The following is a 15979-nucleotide window of genomic DNA, read 5'->3' as shown; positions in this document are numbered from 1 at the left end:
GTCGCCGGGACTCGGCCCCGGGCTGTCCCTCCCGGGGGGTCGCCACCTTCACACCAGTCGTGGCCCCTGCTCCCCTCAGTGCCAGGAGCTTTGCTGCGGGGCCACAAACCTCCTGCAGCTTCAGGGGTGATGGCTGAATTCCAGGGCCTCGGTGCGGGATGCAGCCTGCCGCACAGGGAAGCTTCAGGATGGGTTAAGGAGAGAGCTGGGAAGTCTGTCACACAGGAGCCTGGTCCTTTGCAGAGAAGATGTGATTCATCCGGGCGTCGGGGAGTTCATTAGATCCCATAAAGCAGCGGGGAAGTACAGTCCCTCCTGGCCCACGGTGTGCAGCTGGCCAGACCAAGTCATTCTGGAGCCTGAGGTACCCACTGAAATCTAGTTAGAGGGCTTTAGAAATTAGATTTGTGGAGGCAAAGAGCAACAAAATTTAATTTACACAGGCAGAAACATTTTTGAGGTGCTTGAAAATCAGGCTTAGTGCAGGTACTTCAGGCGTGGTGACCATGGTGGACCATGGCATTCTGGTTCATAATAGCAAGGTTTGGTTCAAAACTGAATCCAGACAAAACCAAACAGCAGCATTTGGACTTGAAGACACGAGGCCCTGCTTCACACAGAGTGAGTGACCAGGAGACTGGTTCCCATTGTGCCTTTGTCAGAGCAGAGTTTGGTTGCTGAGGGCCCGGTGGGCATCGGACGGCTGCTGCAGTGCTTCCCAGCGCTCCTCTGGTGCCTCAGCCTCTGCAGATGGTGGGCAGTTTGGCTGCAGGCAGATACAATCCACTGGCACACTCATGCCGGACGGTTCCTGTCCTGCGAGCACTGTGGGTGGCTGTGCTGCCTGTCCATGGCTCTCCCACCCATGGGTGGCCACTGGGGCAAGCTCTGGCAGCCTGTGGGACAGGACAGAGCTGCTTTGCCGGCCAGGTCCAACAGCACCACATGCTTTGCCCCAGCTCAACCTTTTTGGGAGCCTCCTGGTCTGGTGTGGGAGTGCGGGGCTGAGATTACCCTGGACATGCTGGGATGGCTGCTGACAACCATCTTCAGCTGTTGCTGTAAGATGACTGTGCTCTACATTTCCTTCAAACTCTTCTAGGAGGGTTTGGCCTGGGGAAGGTGAAGGATACTTCCTCCATTGTGCCCTTTGCCTGCTCACCTCTGGCAGAGGGACAACACACCAGCTTTGAGCTATCACCAAGCCCTGAAGCTCCCTTGTGGTGAACTGTGGGTGGAGGTGGCCCACCCCTTGCCCCATCCCCAAAACGGGGGTGCTGGGAGGTTGGTGTGCAGGAGACAAGTTCCCTGCTGGACTGTTTGCTGTGGTGCTGAGAGGGTGGAGGAGAACCGTGCATGAAGGGCGCTGGAGCCTCCTTTCAAAGCAAACAACTCAAGGAAATGCAAACTGCTGGTCCTCGTCCTCTGGGTGCTGTGGGGCACAGCTCTGCCTTTCGCTGAGCACTCATGAGGTGATGATGGCTCGTCCTCGTGTGCCCTCACTTAGTTGTCCCCATCCGTTTCGTTGCTGCGAGCTGTGGCTGACAAGAAGGTGTCTGTGCTGCTGGTTTCTTCCACCCCTGCTTACCCTTGAGTCACTTCCTTCCTGAGTTAGTATAATCGTGCAGCCCAGCTGCTGGTGCGGGGCAGATGTAGCGCGGCGACCCACAGCGTGCCAGGGACTCAGACCTGGGGCTGGCTCTGCAGAAGGCTGGCTGTGATGGCCCCATCCCACCTGCCTGTCCAACCAAGACCTCCTGCGGAGCAGGGAGCTGGATGCCCAGGGACTGTGTCTAGGATTAGGGGCTGAATTGCATCCGCAGTGGAGGAAAGTGTTATGAAAGTGTTTCTCAAGAGCTGATGAATGATGTTCAACCCCCCCTGATTTCAGAAAGCTGTACCTTTGGCCCAACTCGGCAGGGTGGTTTAATGTATTTCCAAAGGGAGGTGGGAGATTGTGTGTTCCTTGGCACCAAGCGGAGGGAAGACAATCCCTGGAGATTGGCTGATCCCAGAAATCAGGCGTACATGTATTTCAGTACTTAGTGCTTGCTATGATGTAAATTTTTTGGTCTATCTAGAAGCTTTCCCACCCTGTCCTACAGCACTGGGCATTTGCTGCAGCAACAGAAGTTGGAATAATATCTGGTTCTTGGATCTTGCTTTTCTGAGGCTGGCTTATCTCTGGAGAAAGGTGGGAGTGTCCCCACTTCACAGGTGGGAAACTGGAGTGATGAGCCCCAGGCGATGCGGTGAGTTGTCTGTGGAGCTGGGATTAGAGCAGGAATTCCTGTCTCCCAGCTTCATGTCCTCCCTCTGAGAGCCCCTCCCTGGAGTAAGCAATCATTCTGGAATGAGTAGGTGGCATGAACATCGTTACTATGGCAGGAAGAGCTTCACATAAAGCGAGGCTTGGCCTGGAGAGGTGGTTTGTTATGCAGAGGTCCTGAGGACAGGCCTGGGAGCCAAGAACTCTTGTGCAGGCATAGAATAACCTGTGGCTTTAGGCACTCCTGCCCCTGCCCTGATTCTCTCATCTTAAATATGAGCTGGGATGTCCAGGTGAAAGGTCTTCATGTTCTTTGCTGGGACTTTGTTCAGCAGCCAGAGTGGTTGGTCCGTCCGCTTCTTCTGGCAGTCGGAGGCTCTAACAGTTTTGTTCCACCAGCCAGGAGACGGCGGTACCACTTTGGTCTTGTTTTTCTTGCCTGGGCTTGCTCATGTAAACGGACAGAGGGTATCTATCTCCTCTCTCGGCTCCTGGCAAGGCTAGGCTGCAGATGGACACCCTTGCTTCGTAACTCATGGTACCAATTTTGTGTGCCCTGCAGGTGGTGGCGGAAACCGGAAAGGCAAGAGTAAGAAATGGCGCCAGATGCTGCAGTTCCCCCACATCAGCCTCTGCGAGGATCTTCGACAAACCCTTGGTGAGAAGCGGCAGCTAGCGGGAGCTGAGCAGTGCCTGGGCTCCGCTTCAGAGTGGGGCTGGTGGGTGAGCAAATGTGGGTGTTGTGTACCCGAAATTGAGTCTTGCGAGAGTCAGGGACTTATAACGGGGCATTTGTCGGCCAAGGCCCAACCAGGATTTCTCAGAGCTTGGAGTGCAGGGGAGAAACGATGGGTAGGTAAGTCACAGCTGCGTGACGCTTGCCGGGTAATGCTTGTCGATGGACCCACGCACCTTCTAGACTATGATCAGCTTCACTAGAGATATGCCACCTTCTCTGTGCGAACAGACCTGCTTGATGTTGCAGAGTTTTAGACCATCTCTCTAGGGTGCCTTTGCGTAAATAACAAAGGTGCTGCTAATGTCCTCTAGACTCCCTGTCTGGGTTTCAGGCCTGCTGTGCAGACGTCAGCTTCTAACACTAATGCATCAGCTTTTCTTGGGCAAAACTGGGTTCTTGCTGTGCAGTATGGATGAGAATTGTACAGTTGGGCAGGGCTTGGCCTGTCATTTTAACACTGCACTTTGTACTCTTCATGGTTTTAATGTTGTTTGTGCAGCAGGCTTGGTCCTGAGATCATGTGAAATTGTTTTGGGGCACAGGGGGTGGGAATGCTCTGCTTCCTGGGAAGGGAAGAGCTTGTTTAAGTTGTTGCTCCGGATTCAGCTGCCAGCTGGAGAGTGGCACAGAGCTGGCCTTGTTTCAGAGCAAGTGTCACTGGCCTGAGTGGGTTTGGGAGCCTTCTGCAGCTCCAGTCCCCACTTCCATCCTGCCCAAGTTTTCCAGGTCCTGGCAGCAGAGGAGTGGCTCCCTTTGAGGGCACATAGGACTGTAGCACTTGGAATAACTCAACCTCCATCATCCACACTGTAACCTCCAAGCTCACAGCAGCCTGGTTCTGTTGCTGTGCACGCCATGCACCACCTCCCGGGGATGGCTTCGCAGCCAAGTGTAGTCAGATGGGGACTCTACCTTTGGTTTTGCTGCAAACTGCCCCTCTGGAGCAAGTTCTGAGCACCAAACACAGCTCTGGCATGGACTGTCCTTGCAGCTCCCATCTTGGCCATCCCAACCCCTGTCTGCTTCTTTGACTTATGTGCTCTCAGCAAACCTTTCCCTCATCTGATGTTCATCCTCTGCCTGCAGCTGCCCTTCCTGTGGGTGTCATGACATGTTTTCCACTGAACTTCACCTTTGTTGTACTGCCTGTTTGCTGGTGGTGAATGCGGGTGGTCTGCCCATCTCTGCTGTCCCACTGTCCAGGATAGTGACTTTGTGATGCTTTGGGAGGCACGTTCCTCCCAGCAGCTGGCTGTCACTGCCCATGTCCCCATTTCCCCTCAGGGAGGCATATGAGAAGTGCTTCTGGCCCAGGTGGTGGCCGCCTTGCTTGGTTTCCCCGTGGGAAAGATGACCCCATTCCTTGTGCTTGGGTCACTCTTTGGCTGGAGTGGTTTTGTTTTCCCCTCAGAGCCTGCTAGAAAGGCATTTCTTTCCTATTCCAGAGGCTTGGCAGGACCATGGGCACGGTGGGCTGGTTGCCCACTGCAGAATTAAGCTTTGTGTGCCCTGACCACAGGGAGCAACCTTGTGTGAGCCTGGGCAGCAGCAAGGGCAGCCAAAAGCTTCTGATCTTGCTGGCAGCAAACTCTCATCCTCCCCAGCTGAAGGGAACTCCTTCCCCTGCACACAAAAAGAAACCGGCCGGTGCGGCGGAGCTGGCGAGGCTGCATCCTCCCCCACCGCAGCCCAGCCGTCTCTGCGCTCTTGTGCACCCTCAGGAAGCCGCAGCTTCCTCGGGAGAAACTGCTGTGCAGGGAAGGGAAGGTCAGCAGTACCTAGCCCTGGGGAGCACTGAAAGATCCCCTGCGTGCCGGTGGATGGCTGCACATCTGCACCCCAGGCAGCCCGCAGCTCTCGGCAGCAATGGCTGTGACAGAAATCTGTTCTGGCCCGTGATCAGATCACGTCTTGTGAGTGGAAGGGGAGGGGAAAAAAGCAAAGAACTGGAAGTGCTCTGGATAGTCAAAGGGGTTTGTGCCTGGACTGCCAGACTTCAGAGAGGGGTAGGAGGAATCAGCAAGGAAGCTGAGCTCTGGAGGGTAGTAGGAGTTGACGTACAAGCGAGTGGCTGTCCCATGGAGTGAGGGGGTCTGATTGCTGTGTGCAGCATTAACAGGACATCTGTGGAAATGGTGCCTCCCATTTTGATGCTGCTGCTTCCAGCAGGGCCTTTGGGAATATGAGTGGTTTGTAAGAGTCATCAGAGCAACTCTTGGCCTGGAAGTTCTGTCTCAAAATAAGCTCGGTGTGTTCCTCATGTTCCAAGGAAAGTTGAGCATCTGGAGTAGTTAGTCAATATCCATGAGGAGAGGATTGAGAAGAGAGCCTCCAGGCAAGCAGGAGACGTGAAGGTCCCTTGCTAGAAACAAGAGGGGCAGGCTGTACAGAACAGCAGGCCAAACCTCTTTCAGGGAAGAAGATCTTCCATAGGGGGACGTAAAAGCTTGGTCATGCTTCTTGTCCCCGTGGGGTGCATTTCACACTCATGAGAGTCTCAGGCTGGTGAGACCTGTGAGCAGCCAGCTGATGAGTCGCAAGCCCCTCTACCGCTGCCTGTGGCCGGGGCGGTGGGCTGTGGCTGCTCCTTTGGGGATTGGGAGTGAGTGATCTTCTCCACATTTGCAGAGCGGGACTACCACAGCCTGTGCGAGAAGCAGCCCATCGGGCACATGCTCTTTCGGCAGTTCTGTGAGACACGACCTGAGCTGTCACGCTGCGTCAAGTTCCTGGATGCCGTGGTAAGAGCATAGCCCCGTCGGGCTTCACTGGGGGAGGCAGGGAAGTTCTTGATGCCCTGGGCATGGACCGGTTGGCCCTGGGTGCTCCAGCAGTTGCCAGGTGCTTCTGGGCAAGTAGGGTTTTCCTGAAGGAAAAACCTGTGAGTTGCAGTTTCTCCAAGAGAGGGTTGGGCTTTTGCTTAGGGAGCTGGAGATCTGGTTTTCCAGGAAAGCATGGGAAACCTTGGGCAGAGGGTGTTGCTGCTCTGCAGCTGTTGCCTGGTAGCAAGGCTCAGCTCCTGGCTGGACCTGCTCCTCACGCTGTTTGCTCTGTGCAGGCAGGGTATGAAGTGGCTCCAGATGAGAAGCGGAAGGAATGCGGGCAGCACCTGATTGAAAAGTACTTGAAGCCAAACGTGAGTAAGAGAGTTGTGTTTGCTGCCTGCAACAGTAGAGCAGTTGGAAGGCTGACAGCTGTCATTACCCATGTCCTGCTGCAGCGAACGTGCTGGGCAGGACGGTGAAGGCAGAGTACAGAGCCACCCTACCACCTCACAAGCGAACATTACTGCTTTTGCCACTGGCCCTAAAAAGCAAATGGGCACCTGTGTGCTGTTCCTGTGGGTTTCTCCTTCCTGGGAGGATCCTTGTGCTCTGCTCCCTATGTCTGACTCCATCCCTTTGTCCCCAGAGTGAGGACCATGTGCCTGAAGTCCCCTCGCAGCTAGTGGATGCCTGTTGTGAGAGGCTGGAACAGGAACCTTCCAAGGAGCTCTTCAAGGAATCCACTAAGTAAGTTGGAGGCCTGGGGCCTGTCCTCAGGTGGCACCATGGCACAGGGTAGGCACGGTAGGGGCAGCTACCTCACCTTCTCCCTCATGGTCCCTTCCTCCAGGAGAGCAAGGGCTGGTGTTAAAGCTGGGGCCCAGGGGGTTTGGGCTAGCAATTTGCAGCACAGCTACAGGAAAGCAAATGCAAAGAGCTCCCGTGGGCTCTGGGAGCCATGAGCTGCCGCCGAAACCTCTGCCACTCCTCTCAGTCTGCCATGGGTCTGAGTTGCCATTTGGGAAGACCCCGTTTCAGCAAGCCTTAGCATCTGGCCGTGCTGTTCCTCGTCTTGTGCCTGGATCTCATAGGCACCCGTAGAGCAGAGCTGACAGCTGCAGTCCCGGTGCCAGCTGTCCTCTCCCTCTGGCTGCAGATGTGGCCGCTGTGGTTAGGTTACATTGGCTCTTGCTGCAGGGATCTAAGGTCACTTCTGTTCCCATCGCTGAAGCAGTGGCTGAGGTCCTGGCTCCCGGTGCAAAGCGGAAGCTGTTAGGCAAACCGGGCTTACGGCCTCCACCCCTCCCTGAACAGTAGCTGGAGCACGTTGCCTAATCGAGTGCAGGGCTGTGGCAATGGGTTTGCTGCAGTCTTCTGGGGAGCGTTAGCTCCGTGTGTGGTAACTAGTGTCGCTGTCTGAATGCAGAGCCTCCGGGCTGGGCCCTGCCTGCTCTTGGCAAGCTCTGAAAGGGGAAGAGCCCGTCCGCTTCTCCTTGATGCACGTCTCCAGTCTAGACACTGTGTCTAAGGCTCTTTACTCCGCTGGGCAGCCCTGGCACCGGTCTCCGAGGCAGTTAACTCTCTCGAGCAGGATCCCCTGTGGCCTTTTGTGCTGGATATTCATCTGAAACTGAACAACTCAGCGCCTGGTGCTGAACATTGCTAGCAGCTTTCGGCAGCTGATTACAGCCTTGAGCGTGCATTTGCCCTGTGAGCAGAGGGGCAATTACAAAGAGTCCCATCGTCCCCCTTTGTCCCACAGCCCGGGCTGGTGCTGAGAGGCCACAATTAGCAGTGCCAGCCCCGTGCCAGGGTGCTGTGTTTCTCACAGTGGTACCTCCAACACACCTTCCTTTTGCATCAGGCTTAGCGTTGAGTGGGGCTTTCTGGGCTGGGGCTACGTGGGTGATTCAGTAGTAGGCTGGGTGAGGGGATGGCAGAGTGACTGGGCTCTCGGGGCTGCTCACCTCCTCTTTCCTTGGACCGCTGGCTTTTTCTGTGGCTGTGATCAGCTCTCAGGAACCTTGCTGGCTCTGCTCTCTCCTAGGCTTATCCACGACTACCTGAGTGTCGCTCCCTTTGCCGACTACCTCGACAGCTTGTACTTCAACCGCTTCCTGCAGTGGAAATGGCTGGAACGGTAACGCTCCCCGGCACTTCTGGGAAACCTGCACCCTGCTTGCACAGGCTGCCTGGGGGCTTCTTCCCGTGCTGGGCCCTAGCAGGAGCCAAGGGCCTGTCCTTTGTCTGCTCTTGCTGTCCTTCAGGGCCCTTTATTGGCACCATCAGCCTCTACTGGCTGCCCCAGCCTTGCTTGCCTCGCAGGGAAGCAAGGTCTGCATGAGCAGAGGTTTTGGGGTGAGCCACAGTCTCTCAGGGCAGGGCGTGGGGGTGGTTTGGCCTTCAGCCCCTGCTCTCTCTCTGCTCTCATCTCACTCCAGTTTCCTTTCCCTCACAGGCAGCCAGTGACCAAAAACACTTTCCGCCAGTACCGTGTGCTGGGCAAAGGCGGTTTTGGGGAGGTGAGTGACCAGCATTTCCTCTGCATTCGGGGTACCAGGCAGCCACCATTGCCTGCTGCCAGATGTGGACCTGGGTTGGCCATGAGGGTGCCACAAGCAGCTCCAGCACCTGGAGGCAGGTGCTGCTGGCTGGGGAGGCTCTGTGCTGGGCACTGCTATGCTCTGGGCTTTGCATGATTTGTCAGCTCCCCTCTAAAGGGCCGGAGCTCCCCTCTTGCCGGGCACTGGAGGTTTGGGAGGTGTTGCACGGGGTAGGTAGCATGTGCTCTGTGGCGGATACTGCTGCCTGGGCAGAGGGTCAGGTCTGTTCCTGGTGTCTTGACAGGGGAAACTGCGCTCCTGGAAACTGTCACTGTCAGGGTTCCTTCTGTTTCTGGAGCAGCCTTCTGTCTTCCCAGGCACCAGCCATGGTGCTGCTACAGGTGGCAGGGGCATCACAGCCTTCTGCTTCTCATCTGTGACATCTAGAGATGTCACTGTTCCCTGTGTCCTTGCTTTGGCAGTGGGCTTCTTGCTAACCTCAGAGCGAGGTGGGGACAGGGAGATCTTTGCCTTCCTGTGCCTCTTCCTGAAAGCAGAACCTAGACCTAGACCTCTCCCTGGCAACGGCAGCAGGAGGGTGCTGAGCTTTGTTCCCCCTCCAGGTTTGTGCCTGCCAAGTGCGTGCCACAGGCAAGATGTACGCCTGCAAGAAGCTGGAGAAGAAACGGATCAAAAAGCGGAAGGGAGAAGCCATGGCCCTGAATGAGAAACAGATCCTGGAAAAAGTGAACAGTAGGTTTGTAGTAAGTACATAGGAATTGCTCTCACTTTGCTGTGGTGGTTGATTCTTCCTCCAACCAGCCGGCCTGCCACCTCTGTGCTCCTCACCCCGTGTGGAGAGGTAGGAGCAGGCCATGCCCACAGAGTAGGGTCCTCTCGGCTGCAGATCTCTCACAAGACTGGGAGGATCTCTCCTGCTGCCTCTACAAGATGACCTAAATGTCCCCAAAGTCAGGCCCAAACACCCATCGGTCTCACAGGCGCCTTGTTAACCTCTGGGGCAGAAGAAAACAGCGAGAACTGTCTCTCCATACAGCCAAGCGGTCAGAAGCCTAGCCCCAAGCTGTGCAGTGGGGAGCTCTCTCCCTGGCTGCCCTGAAGTGTGGACAGCCTGAAACCTCCCTTTATGGAGGATTCATCAGACTCTGCCCCGGGGTTGCTGTTGGGTGCTGCTTGCCCCTGGAGGGGAGCAGTTCTGGCTCAGGAAAATAGTGTCCTCCCTGTCTGAGGAAAGCTAGGGGTGCGCAAGGGGCTGCTGGACACTTCCATGTCCTCCCTGGGTGTGCACGGTTTCCCCTCTGCCGGCAAAGGCCCAGTCCTGCTGCCCGTGAGTGGCTTCTTGGGTGACAAAAGTGCCCATCAGAGTGTGGGCACCTCCCTCTTCCAGCTGTGTCTTCTAACAGCCTTTCTGCCCTGAATTGCAGGTGAGCTTAGCCTATGCATATGAAACTAAAGATGCTCTCTGCCTAGTGCTGACCCTCATGAATGGAGGGGACCTCAAGTTCCATATCTACCACATGGGAGAGGCTGGCTTCGAGGAGCCCCGGGCAGCTTTCTATGCTGCCGAGATCTGCTGCGGCCTCGAGGACTTGCACCAGGAGAGGATAGTGTACAGGTGCGCGCTGCCTGGCCCCTGCTGGGAGACCTTGTACAGGCTGTAGAAGCAAGAGGGTTCCTGCTGCTCTTACTAGCCCAGCTGGGTCTGTCTTCTCAAGAAAATAAGCTCAGGCTTGAAAGCAGCACAGACCTGGGTGAGAGGGGATCAGGAACAGAAAGCTGATCTCATGGGAGAGACGGGAGAGTCTAGCTTGGCTTCCTCATGTTGGTAAATGATCGCCAAGAACAGGATGTGATAGTGCTGTGAGTGCCTCGGGGCAGGCGCTTGGGTGCTTAACTCCCTGGGCAGTATTGACACTAGAACAAAGGAGGGTAGGCTGCCCCGATCTGCTCAAGACTGAGAGCTGGGCAGGAGGGAGAACAAGCTGATCAAATGACTGTGCTCACCGGGTTGTGTGATGCAGGTTAAGGATAGCATGGCTAAACACAGGGCCAGAACGTCCCTCCTAGTCCTACCCTGTGCCTTGCCTGGGGGCAAGGTAAGCAGAAGCAGCCTCTGCTCCTTCTCTCTTGCACTGCCTGCCCCATAATGAGCGCTGCACCTGCAAAGAAGGAGTCAGCCACAGGCTCACTGATTCCTTGCAGAGAGTTGAAGACTGTCATGACCTGCTTCTCTGCCCGGGAGGGGGGAGCTTGCAGGGCTAACTCCGGGGCAGGGGGTGAGGGGAAGGTTATCTGTGTGCCTGAGGCAGGGGCATTGCATCCCTCTGCTGCTTATTTGTGACTTCTTGAGATGTTGCTGTTCCTTGTGCCCTTTGCTTTGACAACGGGCTTCTTGCTAATCAAGTGTCTTCCTTCCTAGGGACCTGAAGCCAGAGAACATATTGCTGGATGACCATGGTGAGTGCCAGTCAAGAGGAGCCCTGGGCCTGGGTCTTCCTCTCTTCCTGTGCTTGAACCAGGGTTACTCTGTGTTCTTGGCAGCTTCAGACGTTGTTTCTTGACCCTGTCCTGTTAACTTGCTCCCTCCTCTGTGCAGGTCACATCCGTATCTCAGACCTGGGGCTAGCTGTGCACGTGCCAGAGGGCCAAACAATCAAGGGCCGGGTGGGGACAGTTGGCTACATGGGTAAGTGGCCCTGGTTTAATCAAAAAGTGGTCTCTGACTGCACATGTATTCTCCCTGCCTTCACCCATCCCTCACCCCTGCTCCTATGTAGCTCCAGAGGTGGTGAAGAATGAGCGCTACACGTTCAGCCCGGACTGGTGGGCTCTGGGCTGCCTGGTGTATGAGATGATCGAGGGACAGTCCCCCTTCCAGCAGCGCAAGAAGAAGATCAAGCGGGAGGAGGTGGAGCGGTTGGTGAAAGAAGTGCAGGAGGAGTACTCGGAGAAGTTCTCACCCTGCGCCCGCTCTCTCTGCACCATGGTACGATTGTGCATCCCTGTCCCTTCACTCCCACTTCCCTTTGCAGGCACCTGGGTTCCCTTGCTCTGTCTCTGATAAGACCATGCAGGAAGGTCCAGAGTGCCTTAATTCCTCGCGCTCCCAGCTGCCCAGCAGGCCCGTGCTGTCCCTAGACACATACTGCAGGAGTCCAGCCGGCCTCAGGGCTGCTGCTGCCTGAAGCACCCTCTACCTGGGGCACTAATTTCGTTTCTTTTGCAGCTCCTCTGCAAAGACCCTCTGGAGCGCCTGGGGTGCCGAGGAGCCGGGGCCAAGGAAGTGAAGGAGCACCCTCTCTTCAAGCATCTCAACTTCAGGAGGCTGGAAGCAGGCATGCTGGACCCCCCCTTCAAGCCAGATGTAAGTGCCTGTCCATGTCCTGACCTCTTCAGTCACTGGTGCTGTCAAGGGAAGCAGGAGCCCTGGGGTGGCTCATCTGAGGAGATGGTGCCCATCCCCTTCCCTGTTGTTTCCGAAGCCTGGCAGCAAAAGGGTCAAGCAAGCTCTGGGCTGTGGGGAGAGTGGGATTGGCCGTGAGCCGTGGTTGCTTGAGATGGTGGCATCTTAGTGGAGGCTGGCATTAGAGCAGTCTTTGTGCTGTTTAGCCGCAGGCCATCTACTGCAAGGATGTTCTGGACATCGAGCAGTTCTCCACAGTGAAAGGGGTGGAGCTGGAGCCCACGGACAATGACTTCTACCAGAAGTTTGCTACAGGAAGCGTGCCCATTCCTTGGCAGAATGAGGTAGGTTTGCAGGACAAGTTTTTGCTCCTGCTTGTGCCCACCGTGGCCGCGTGCAGTGTCCCGCAGAGTTCGTGCTATCCCTGCTGCTGTTGCGCTCTTCTGGGGCCTCGGTGACAGCCTTTGTGTGGCAGTTGCTGCAGCCATCTTTGTCCTCTTCCAGATGATCGAGACGGAGTGTTTTAAGGAACTGAATGTCTTTAGCACAGACGGCACGGTGCCCCCAGACCTAGACTGGAAAGGGCAGCCTTCTCCACAGCCAAAAAAAGGGTTACTCCAGCGCTTATTCAGCAGACAGGTAAGTGTTCGCCCAGCGTTTCCTCCCCGGCAAGTCTTCTAGCAGCACTGAGCCCACTCCTGCCTGTGCCAGGCAAATCTGGCAGGGAGGTGAGCAGGAGGGGGAAGCAGACAAAGTCTCCCCCTGTGCTGGGTGGCCAGACCCCAGGGCTCTCAGAGGGACCCACACAAGGCTGCAGGGAGCCAGCCCTCGCCTGGCTGGCGTTCCCTGGGCTGGGGGAGTCGAGGGGGCTGGGGTGGAGTGTCCTGGCTAAACTTGCTGCAGTCACACAGGGAGAGGGCTGTTGTTGAAGGCATTGAAATAGTAAGTCTGCTCCCTTCCTACATCAATAATACTATCCCCAAAGAAGACCTTGCTCTTGGAATGGGCTCCTGGGCTCCCCAGAGCGTTTCTGCCAGGCCTTGAGCAGGCGGAGCGCGCAGTGCTTTCGAGGGATGAGGAGAACGGAAATGTCTTGCAGCTGCTGTGGGCTTGCTTGTCTGCCTGTCTCCTCTGCCCAGAACAGTCTTTGCCTTCTTTCCAGGACTGGCAAAGTCTGGGCTGCTGCCTCTCAACAGCTGCTTGCAGCTGTGGGACTCAAGCATGGTTGGCTCTGGACCCAGTCTCAGCCAGCCGGTGCTGACTCCTGCTTCTCCGATGAGCGGCGAGTAGTGTGTCACTGTTCAGTGGGCTGCCCGAGCCAGAGACAGCTCTGGGCTGGGATATCCAGCCCTTCCCGAGGCATCCAGGACCTGCTGGAGGATGGGCAGCTGCCTGTAGCAGGGGTTGAGCTGTGACTTGCCACGTGTTTTTTCTTTCCAGAGGTGAGCAGTCTCTCCTGGCTGCTCTGCTCAGGGAAATACCCGGTGGCCCGCGGACATGGCAAGATCTGGGAAAGAGGAGTGTTGTCCTTCAGTGCCTATCTCCCCTCCCCCAGCAGAGCACAAGCTGCTTGTTGTTCTAACTGCCCCTTGAGCCACTAATCCTGCTTCCCTGCTCTCGCTGCCTTCGTGAGGGGGGCCTTGCCCTCAGCTTGAGCCAAAGCTGCCCCTGCACTGCCGCTGCTGGGAGCTCTGCTCCCAGGGGGCTGTGGGAAGTTCCCTTCACTCCTCTCTTCACATGTCCAGGACACGCAGAAGGGTTGAGAAACTGTGAAGGGTTTGGCATTGCCCCGTGCTCAGGCTCCTTCCCGTTGCAGCTAAAAGGGCTTCAGCTGCTTCTGTGGCCGGCTGAGCCCTGAGCGGGGCAGATCGTCTGTGCTGGCACGGAGCTGTCTCCCTGGGTGGCTGTGGTCCACTGAGCCCATCTTCTTCCCAGCTTCTGAGCTAGTCAGCTGTGTGCTCACCAGCCTGTCTGCCAGGAGCTGAACCCCTCAGATGCAGCTTGACTGTTTCTCTGCATTCTGGGGGTCCTCTACAACCCCTTGCACAGGTTGGGGAGGCGACATGACCCTTCCCTGCCAGAGGGCAGCTGTAAGGCTGGGTTGTGTGACCGTGCTCACCCTCTGCTTGCTGTGCTCCTCTCTCTCCCTCCTCCCTCTCCTTGCCCTTCTGACTTCAGGACTGTTGTGGAAACTGCAGCGACAGCGAGGAAGAGCCCACCCGGCTGTAGAGCACAGCTCATTCTCCAGCCCCTGGGACCCCCTTGCCTCTCTGGGTGCCCAGCAGAACAACAGCCCAGCCTGAAGGACAAGGTAGCAGCAGCCCCACAAAGTGGATTTGTTTACAGCTTTACATGTCTGTATTTGAAGACTGTGAGGATGGCTCCAGGGCCAGCGGCAGCCAGCAGCTCAGGACATGGTGCCTCTGGCCAAAGGACAAGCCCTCGTCCCCAAGACAGACCTGAACGCTTCTGAATCTGCCGCTTGGGATTGAGCTGCTGCCGCCTGCCGATTGCCGCTTCCCTCCCGGGCCAGGGTGGGAGGGAGGGATTGTGCCAGCGTGGGCTGAGGCCAGGCTGGAGCAGCTCTGCTGACACATTCCATGGTGCCGAAGCGGCACTGCAGGTTTGGTGTATATTTATATATGTCAGTCTGTACATATCACCTGTCGGTTTTTAATCTATAGGTGGGGGCCTGCACTGCCCCCACCCTGTCACAGGCACAAATGTCCTCCTATGGGGGGAGCGACAGTCCCAGCTTTGTACCAGGGAGTCCTGGGCAGAGGCCTTCTGTGCCTTAAGGTGTCTAAAGCATCTTTCCTGGATCTTTCTGGCCGTGCTGAGGCATCCCTGGCTCCAGCGGAGTCCATTGCTCAGCCCCGAGGCACAGGAAACCGCTGTGCCAAAGAGTCTACCATTGCATCCTGGCAGCAGAGCGTCACTGCCTCATCCGCGCTTCCCTGTCTGCCGGAACCTGCTTCCTCCTGCCTCGTCTCGCACATGCTGCCAGCTCCGGGGAGCTGATCCTGGCCCCCTCTCCAGACCGCCGGCAGGATGTCTGCGGCATGGTGGGACACAGCCGCTCCCAGGGCACCTGCTCAGAAGGTACCTGCTGCAGGGTCCAAAGGGTCAGTGTGATCCCCGGTGTGGCGCAGGATGGCCCCAGCACAGTTCCACCAGCTCCCGACCAGTCATCGGTGCGTGATGGAGGTGCCGTGGTCCCCGGACCCAGCTCGGTGTCGGAGAAGCGGACACATAAGGGACCCTGCTCTCAGGGAGCAAAGCTGTGGTAAAGGGAATGTCCCTTCCTGGGGTCATGCTGTGACCTGTGACCCAAGAGTGAGTGGGGCCGGGCTTAGTGTGTGTCCCCAGGGATCCTGGGGAGCCAGCACAGCTCCCGTGCCCGAGGACAGGGCAGGAGCAGAGGGGCTGGAGCCCTGCGTGTCCCTCGGGAGCATCGTGGGGCTCAGCCCCCCTCTCCGTTCTGCTTATCCTGTCCCCTCTTGAGCACACTCATCCCAGCTGTGTCCCGAGCAATAACTCGTCTCTTCTGTGTATATGTACGCACACGCGTGCGTGCATGTGTGCGTGCTGCTGCCTCGTGCTCGTTCTGAGCCAGGCCCCCCGGGGGGGCTGAGCACCTACTTGGACCTGTGGTATCATGTGCTTGCCTTGCACTAAAGTTGGAGAGTATTTAAATTTTTAACCTTTTGTTAAGCGTTAAGATTGGCCGTGCCTTCTATTGCTTTCGTGTCAAGGGGGATCCTGCTCCGGGCCGTGCGGGGTTGGTGGCTGTGAGGAGGAGAGGAGCAGGGACCCCAGTTCCTGGGCTGCCATGGGCTCTGCTTTGGTGCCCCTGTCCTGCAGGGGAGGGGGAGGCTGGGGCTGCCCTCCAGGGCAAGGGCTGATGCTGAGCCCTGGGGACCGTGGGTGGCCCTTGGTGGCTTCTGCTGGGTGGTTTGGGTCAGTGCAGGGGCATGACAGGTACAAAGGCCTTGTGCTGTTGGGGTGCTCATATCTGCCGTGGTCCCCTTTGGAGCATGTCCCCCCTTGCTCCCCCATCAGCCCCTGTGGGGCTTGGGGCAGAGTCCTTCTCCCCTCCAGATGCATCACTGTTTTTTGGGGGGGACCATGCAGAGGGGGACCTTGTGCCAGCATGGAGCACTGCCCCCTCAGCCCAAGGGACAGCCCCTGGAAGGGGGGACACAGCGTGAGCAGAGTTAGGGTCGTGACACTCGCCGG

The 15979-nt window shown here is 57.0% G+C and overlaps 1 protein-coding gene across 1 annotated transcript; it reads left to right on the top strand.

Moving 5' to 3' along the window:
- The first annotated feature begins 306 nt into the window (after window positions 1-306).
- Window positions 307-13969, top strand: GRK6 (G protein-coupled receptor kinase 6). Its single transcript, XM_009893303.1, has 16 exons — window positions 307-346; window positions 2832-2927; window positions 5637-5749; window positions 6067-6144; window positions 6420-6520; window positions 7821-7913; window positions 8232-8295; window positions 8940-9080; window positions 9762-9952; window positions 10757-10794; window positions 10934-11023; window positions 11115-11323; window positions 11564-11701; window positions 11947-12084; window positions 12245-12379; window positions 13919-13969. Exons 2-16 carry the CDS (start codon window positions 2876-2878, stop codon window positions 13967-13969), a joined length of 1632 nt encoding a protein of 543 aa, XP_009891605.1. The 5' UTR covers window positions 307-346; window positions 2832-2875.
- Window positions 13970-15979: the final 2010 nt, after the last annotated feature.

The sequence above is a fragment of the Charadrius vociferus genome, unplaced genomic scaffold, assembly GCF_000708025.1.
Source record: "Charadrius vociferus isolate BGI_N301 unplaced genomic scaffold, ASM70802v2 scaffold1041, whole genome shotgun sequence".
NCBI classification, from domain to species: domain Eukaryota; kingdom Metazoa; phylum Chordata; class Aves; order Charadriiformes; family Charadriidae; genus Charadrius; species Charadrius vociferus.
The sequence above is the reverse complement of the archived record's forward strand: the minus strand, read 5'-3'. Positions and strand labels throughout refer to the sequence as shown.

Excerpts from the sequence above, each read along its gene's own strand:
- GRK6 (XM_009893303.1), top strand. The coding sequence starts at position 2,876 with ATGCTGCAGTTCCCCCACATCAGCCTCTGCGAGGATCTTCGACAAACC. Across the intron at positions 8,296-8,939 it reads GCAAAGGCGGTTTTGGGGAG|GTTTGTGCCTGCCAAGTGCG; the intron begins GTGAGTGACCAG and ends TTCCCCCTCCAG. Across the intron at positions 9,081-9,761 it reads AAGTGAACAGTAGGTTTGTA|GTGAGCTTAGCCTATGCATA; the intron begins GTAAGTACATAG and ends CCTGAATTGCAG.